At 41.1% G+C, this 7,876-nt stretch overlaps 1 protein-coding gene across 2 annotated transcripts; it reads right to left on the reverse strand.

The window, feature by feature from the left end:
* Positions 1–373: 373 nt before the first annotated feature.
* On the reverse strand, positions 374–7,478 carry LOC121652141 (MRG/MORF4L binding protein). 2 transcript variants are annotated; one of them, XR_006012562.1, is made up of 6 exons: positions 7,246–7,478; positions 6,131–6,252; positions 5,975–6,056; positions 3,926–4,000; positions 622–1,910; positions 374–579 (listed from the first exon to the last, which is right to left on the reverse strand). XR_006012562.1 is itself a non-coding variant. In XM_042004739.1 (5 exons), the coding sequence occupies exons 1-5, from the start codon at positions 7,385–7,387 to the stop codon at positions 1,672–1,674; spliced, it is 660 nt and encodes a 219-aa protein (XP_041860673.1). In that variant the 5' UTR covers positions 7,388–7,478; the 3' UTR covers positions 374–1,671. The 2 variants fall into 2 exon arrangements, 1 of the variants encoding a protein (XP_041860673.1); XM_042004739.1 differs by having other exon boundaries at positions 374–1,910.
* Positions 7,479–7,876: the final 398 nt, after the last annotated feature.

Raw genomic sequence — 7,876 nt, forward strand, 5'->3', positions numbered from 1 at the left:
TTCCCGTTTATCATTTTAAAATTCTGGTTATAACTTATCGAGCCCTATGTTACCAAGCACCTGATTATATCAGAGACCTTCTACAGTCCTGCATTCCCAGCAGGTCCCGGAGATCACGTGATCAAGGTCTGCTGGTTGTTAAAACCAAGACTGTTGAAGACCAAAGCTGGAGATCTACGGACTTTGTGATCTCTTTTAAAAAGCAGCTAAAAATGCATCTTTTTAAACTTGCTTCTACTTAGTTTTGTTTTTATATTCTGTTATTTTGTCTTCCATCGTTAAGCACTTTGTGATTTTTATCTTGAAGGGTGCTATATAAATATTTACTTACTTCAACAGCTTAGTGAGGAATCAAAACAAATGTAGACATTACTGATCTGAGGTCATCTTTAATGTCACAAACAGCCTCAAACATCAGCCCATCATCATCATCAATAAATTAAGACATTACTAAAAAAAGTTAAAGGGAAAACTTTAACTTCATATAACAAAAAGAAAAGAGAATAAATGTCACACATGAATGAACCGACTGAATATTCCAGAAACTGATTTACTGCAGTTTGTTCTAAGACAAGGAAACTTCATCGGAGAAACGTTCAACATTCCTGGTCGGACTTTGACATGAGCCGAGCGTTGGTCTCTGGTCTCCAAAAGCCAACCAGGCAAACGCTTCGTATCTCGTAAAAAACCTGAAAATCACAGAGCTTCTGGACCAAACAGTCATGGCTCTGATCAAACGTGGACTTTGACCTTCTTTTTAAGGACATCAGCTGGAGCTGACAAAGATTTAACGATTTTCTGAACATAAAACCATCTGATTCAGAACTCAACCTGCAGGAAAACAGGAAAAAATAAAAGCTGAAGGTGTCAAACAAAAAGCTGGAATGTTGACGTCTCCGTTCACAAACAGGAATGCGTCCAGCGTTCGTCCGTTGTTCTGCTGCTGCTGACCCATAATGCACTGCACCACTTGTTTAACATCAGAGGAAGCAAGAAAAACTCCAATGGATTCACAAACAACCAGAAATAAGGCTTTTCCCTTTGTTTTGCCTGACAGGTCTAAAACGCAGCGACTGACACCTGGGTTCTGTGATGGGCGGTTTGAGAGTGGTGCTGTTTAGGTTTGGTTTGTAATTGGATATTTGTTACTGAAACATTTAATAAAATAAGCAGATGCAACCAAAACAGGTCTGATGGTGTTAAAGTTGCTTATTTTATCCAAACAGCTTCAGCTGGACTGGGTTATAGGATGGAAGCATGCAGCAGACTGAGAAGCTGATCCTAAATGCTACAGATCTATGAGCAAAATGATGGAAATCATCACGTTCTCCAGGTTCCTGTGTTCATCAGTTTCAACAAGAAACAAAGTAAAAAAAGATTACTGACGTCTCAGGATCCAACAGTATGAGACGACATGCAGGGGGACCAAAGATGTTTAGACTCAGGGTGACTTGTATCAGCCTGACAGGCAAAACTCAGGACTACAGTCGACGATCACACAACACAAACAGGAAGACAAACACAAACTGTGGTCAGCAGCTGCATCCTCATCCAGGCGTCACTTCCTGCTGCTGTCACAGGATGAGTGGCAGGTGTGAGGCAGCCAATCAGAGGAGCCGCAGACGTCACATGACATGGCGGCCGGTATGGTCACCTCCTGCTGTCCAGCCTTCAAGTGCGCCTCCTCTTGGCTCCTCCTGGACTTGCTGGGTTGGAAGAAGATAGCAGCTTCTCAGCTGCTCGGCTCCTCTTCCTCTTCTCTGCCTCCTTGCCTCCGCCGCCTCCTCCTCCTCCACTACCACCTCCTCCTCCCGCTGCTCCTTCACTCCCCACCTTCTCCTTCTCTCGCTCCCTCTCTTTGTCCCGACTGCTGCTCGTTCGCTCCGACATCTTCACAGAGGAGTTACTTCCTGAAAAGAAAGCAGACCTTATGTTTGTTATCTGAGCAGTGAAATGAAGAACAAAGCTTGCTGATCGCCAAAGAAACAGTTTTTAATCCATTTCCTTCGAAACAACGTCCATTTCACGCTTTAAGACGACACATGACTTAAATTTAAAAGTGTGCAATGTTGGGACGGAGTTAATGAAGTTATCGTGTATGAGATGGATCATAAACAAACATGGAAACATTAATTATATTCAGCCATGCTGCTGAAATCTGAGCTAATATTAAATCATAAATGTTTGTTACCAGACTAAAGATCAGTTTCCATCTCAGGTCTGTTTGTCTCTATATTAACCCTTAAACTTCCAAGCCTTTTTTTTTTGCCATTTTTGGTCCACCTGTTTTTTTTTTTTAATATATAAAACTGCAAATGAACTTGAACAAATCATAAATAGTGAGCCTGTGAAAATAAACATCTGGCTTCAGTGCATCAAACTCTCAATGTTAGAAAAACAAATGACATCATTTAGAACAGAACTTTTGAAGATCCAGCTCTATAAAGTTCCTGGGATCCTTACTGATGGATTTCTTCATTTCAGGTGTCATATTGTCTAAATATGCAGCTTTGATCATTGAGTTGAGATATCTTCTTCCACTCTCTGCTTTTCTCATTATTTAGTAAACTTCGAACTTCATTTACTTAGTGTAACACATTTCCAACTCACCTAAAGAAGCTGAATATCCAGAAGAAAACATTATTTATTGTGGAGCGGTGGCAGCTACCAGTTTATCACCAGAACTGACTTTTAAACTTTGTCACACAACGCAGCAAAGTCCTGATAACCCTGAGGGCTCTGAGACTGTTTAGGTTGTTTGAATACTTCGGATTTTGCTTTTTATGTGCTACATAAAGAAAATGTTTACCTGCAGGCATGATGGATGTCTTTTATTCTCCAGCACAATTATTTCACCACTGTTACCAATTTGGGCCCAAAAAATTACAAATAAATCTGAATTGGAAAAAAACTGCAATTTGTTACAATAAAACCATCAAACACCGCTTGTTTTTGTTTAAAAAAATGATAATGTAGAAAGAAATAACACCTGTCCATCCCACTTTTACACTTAAATATTTTTCTCTTATCAAACTCGAACCATCTTATCAGTGGTTTTTTATGGCCCATCAAACTAAACCCAGGAGTTTCAGATTTAGCTACCTGCTCCAGGTGACCTGGTTTTTATGTTAAGCTACTGAAAACGTTGGCGTGAAGAGAAACCCTTCTAGCAGGATCTCACTTTCACGCAGAGTGGAAGGCAGAGACTTTATCCTTGGATCTGTGGACATCCTCACAGCGTTGTAACAGTAAAACTAGGTCCCTTCAAAGCTTCACTGCAAAGCTCACATCTGAAACTTTGGAAATCATCTTTTTGTGTGTGCTTAGGAGGCCAAATAACTCGCAGCTGCTGGAAGCTGAACCGAAGAAACATACAAGTTCTTTCTGGTGTGTGATTAATTTCTGGTTCTGAAGCTGTTTTATAAGACTACAGGAGTAATCTGTTATTATTCTTTATAAGAATAAAGCCTCTTTACACACTAGAATTATTTTATTCCTGTTATAAAAGTAATTCTGTAGATTTTTTCCCTGTCTGAAGCTCTAATAAACGCTGATCCTGACCACTTGCTGGGTGGAGATGTGCAGATAAATAGCGCGTGCTGGGAGGAACACATGAAATCAGACGCTAACAAGCTACAAGGAGGAACAACCACAAGCCAGTTGACTTCCAACTGTCAGTAATCTTTAGCTAGCAAGCTTTAGCTAAACCAGCAGGAAGCGGGAAAACACCACCTATGATAGGAGTTGGATAATATTCTCTAATTAATAAATCAATTTTCCTGCAATGCTTGTATACTGAGACAGAGACAGCCATCTAATTAAATGCCTCTGTGGAGGTTTGAGTGTAGCACAACTAAACCATCCCAAGTGAAACAACATCTCCTAGCGGGTCGGACGGAAGGAAGGAGGACAGGTGGACTCGTACCTTCTTCATGCGTTGCTGGAGGATCTCTCTCCATCCTGAACTCCTCCTTGGTCTCCTCCTCTGAGCCCAGCTTCCCTGCAAGTGCAACAGTTTTCCATCAGTCATTTACTGTACAACCACTTCTGATTGTCTTGTCATTACAGCACCGCAACCAAACTACAGCATGTGCACGGCCCAGGTTGCTCAGCAACATCTATCAAAACAGGAACAGTTTGATTGCTTTTGTTTTTTAAGAATTTGAGTCTTGTGGCCTTTATTTAACAGTAGCTTGACGGAAAAGGGGGTTAGAGAGAGCAGAGAGACATCCTGGGCCAGGACTCCAACCTGGGCTGGTTGCACCAAGGAGCTGTAGCCTCTGTACACGAGACAGCTGCTACACCAGCTGAACTGCAAGAATCTAGACCATGATGGAGTCGTGGTTTGTTTACACCAAACATACGTAGCAACGATGCTGTAAAAACTCCAAAAGTGGTACTTCCAGGAGCAGAAACAAGGCAGGATTTATCAGAAATGGTCTTAATCCTGACTGCTTTCATCCATACACACACAGAGAAGTTCTAGACTTTCCATGTTTTCATCTGCTTGGTTGTGTAGAAGCTGGTCTGAAGCAGCAGATGATTCCAGATATCAGGAAATAAACCGACAGGTGTTTCTCTGATTCAAAGATTAAATCTGTCCTTGACAACGTAGAAGGATCTACGACATCATGTAGTTAAACTTTCTAAGGTATCTAGAGCTGGGGTCTTCAGTGTTTTTCAGGCCAATGAGATGGAGCAGGAACCATCGTAAATCCAAACTTCAGATAATTATCTGGATATTTTCGGGTCTTCCCTCATTTTGCACCCTCGTCAGCTGTTAAATCAGCATCAGATGCCACCTCACCATTTTTACCTGTGGTTTCTGGGGTGGACGATATCACTCTAGTGCTCGTGGAGATTTCTGGTTGAGTTACAAAACTACTCATTTTTGCTCATCCTGTCTATACAATTGGTATTATGATATACTGGCCTCAGTAGTTGGCTGCTGTGGATCAGATCTGCAGTGTTTTATCAGAAATATCTGAGTGGATAGAAAAAGTGTGCACAAAGATTGAGCAAAAGGTGATGTTCTTTTAATATAGACCTGTTAAATCCACACAAGCTAGCAGTGATAAACGATTTCACTCAAAACCATATGCGCGATGAGCCGATACCCCACAATTACAAAGCCAAGTAGAATTACTTCGCATTCAGCTAAAATCATAGACAACAAATTTACTAATAATATGGAGCATAAAATGGTAAGCAGGCTTCTGGTGAAGGACATTTCTGATCATTTGCCAGTTTTTCTTTCTTTCTGTCTTTCTCTCTCTTTTTTATTTAGTCATTCCTATATGAAGTAAATCACGTCTTTTTCATGCATTCACCTTGTTTATTTTATAAAAGTATCTTCTTTTAAAAAAACATTGGAGCACCTTGTGTCTTGGACCTTAGTCAGCTGGTGACTGAATGTGCTCTCAGCCAATCATGGGGAAGCATTTAATATGCAACCTTGTGACTGTCATAGCAGCAATAGGGACGGGTCCTGAAGGGACTGGTTTGGGTCAATCCCCTGTGAATGAACTGGTGTTCAGCTTCTATATGTCATATGTGTGCATTTCTGACTGAAAGATGACATCCTCTGCCTCCAATTTTCATTCACCAGAATATGTTGGATTCAGGTTTACATGGATTTAAATTTGTGGGGAAAAATGGGGGGGTCAAAATATAAAATACTGTCTGATGTAAAGCACTTTGAATTGTCCTGTGGATGAAATGTGCTATACAAATAAACTGCCTTGTCTGGTCAACCTATACTTTCAGGACCCTGCAGTACCTCGGTGGACACATCTGTTGAAGACCTCTGATCTAGAGTTAACTCACATCTAAACTATGGAAATTCTGAGACGCCTCATGCCTTCCCGAAGTACACAAGTCTGCACAAGTCATGATGACTGAATAACAGTAAACAGTGTGTTCATGCTGCAGCGTGGCCACACATACAGGCTGCATCATAGGGCCATGTCCTCACCTTCTTTAACTTCCTGGATGATGTCGACAGGCAGAGAGAAGCTCTTCTCCGTGTTCGGGAATGGCAGGATCTCTGATTCATGCTGGATCACACAAACAGCTCTGTCACACAAACACCTTCAGAAATGACTATTTGTGTGTTTGTGTGTGTCCTCACCAGGGCCTGCATGTCGTACATGGTTCCAAGGTGGTCCCAGATGACGGAGGATGAGACCTGCCGGCCGATGTTCTGACTGAACTTGTCTCTGATGCAGATCATGTGAAAGTGACGGTTCACTCCTATATACACACACACACACACACAGCACACGCACTGTCACACCAACTACACACTGAATCACAAACTTACTTTGAATTACCAGATAATAAAACCCAAGTTAAGAGGAAGTTTCCACTTCCACAGACAATGTCAGCTGTGATCTGCAGCTGAGTTCAGAAACTTCCATCAACCAAGAGACTGATGATGATTCAAGATTCAAAATCTTGTCATTTTGCAAGCATAACAACATTTTGAGGAGTCTCTCGGCGTAGCACACATAAATAAGAAAATAGAACAGGCACACATAAGTAAAAAATATATATCTTTTATATATTGTATATCTTTAAGAACATCTCTATATTTACAGAAAATGAGAGAATTCCCAGCAGACAGTAATAGTTACAGGGTGGATAACTTGCGTCCTGGTGCAAGTCCGGAGGTCTGTGTGTGTGTTCATCTGAGAAGGTGTGAATCTTCAGTGTTTGTGGTTGTGGAAGGCTGGGTGCATGTGCGCAAGTCCCGTGTGAGGAGGATGTAAGTGTTGAACTGCAGGGGGGCTATCGCTGTCACAGCTCCGGGGACGAAGCTGGCTCTGAGTCTTTTGCGATGGAAGCGGTACAAACAGTGCATTGCCTTGGTGGTGGTGATGATCATCATCCACTCGTATTCTGTCACCACTTACACGTTTCCTTCATGTGTGCATTAATGGAGAATCGGTTGTTTTTGTTTCTATTTCAAAATTTATTTAGACAACAATAAAGCACGAAAGATCACAATAAAATATTTGAAAAAGGCAACACGGTCCATTAATCTGCTGTTCTGTGGGGGTTCGTACAGCAAACTTTTCTTCTAAGCATATCCCCTTTTGTAAGAGCAAATAGTTTTGTACATTTCTTAAAGTCTGCAGATACCTCTGAGCTCGGGATGAAACACTGGATTCAACTGAGAAGTCGTTAGCAGTTAGCATGCTAACTCTAGCGGCTAACATGCTAACATTAAAAGGCAGAGCTTACCGACGGGTTTATGTCCAATCATTGCGTGGAACAAACACACCTCCACCTCGTGGCTCCAGACCACCGAGTCCTCCCCTGAAGCCAGTCCCGAGTCTGGAGGCTTCTCGTCAGTCTGGCTCAGCGTCACATCTGCTTCCCCCATCTTAAACAACAAAGTATAAAGTGGGAAGAAATAAAGAACCAACTCCAGGTAGGGGTACTGCTAATCTCCCACTGCACCGGAAACCGGCCGGGAGTGCGTTAACACTTCCGGGTAATGTAACGGTGATTAGATTTCGCAAGTTAACATTTAGTGTAAAAATAAATAAATGAATAAATTTATATATATATATATATATATATATATATATATATATATATATATATATATATATATATAAGGCAGCAATAACTAAGGTTTATAATCATAAAGGTGAAATAATGGAAACTAAATCCTGTTCCTTCTAGTTATGCAAGAGAAAACCTACAAATCACTGCACTGTGCTCCAAATGCAACTTTTTAAAGTAATTTCCTCATGCTTGTCAGTAATCCAGTGATGTCTGAATGTTGCAGCGGCTGATGTTTTGTTTTCATGTTTCATATTTTTTTAAGATACATGATGACATCGTCAATGAAGGAAAAAAAGCCTCA

This window comes from Melanotaenia boesemani, chromosome 13 (assembly GCF_017639745.1).
Source record: "Melanotaenia boesemani isolate fMelBoe1 chromosome 13, fMelBoe1.pri, whole genome shotgun sequence".
NCBI classification, from domain to species: Eukaryota; Metazoa; Chordata; class Actinopteri; order Atheriniformes; family Melanotaeniidae; genus Melanotaenia; species Melanotaenia boesemani.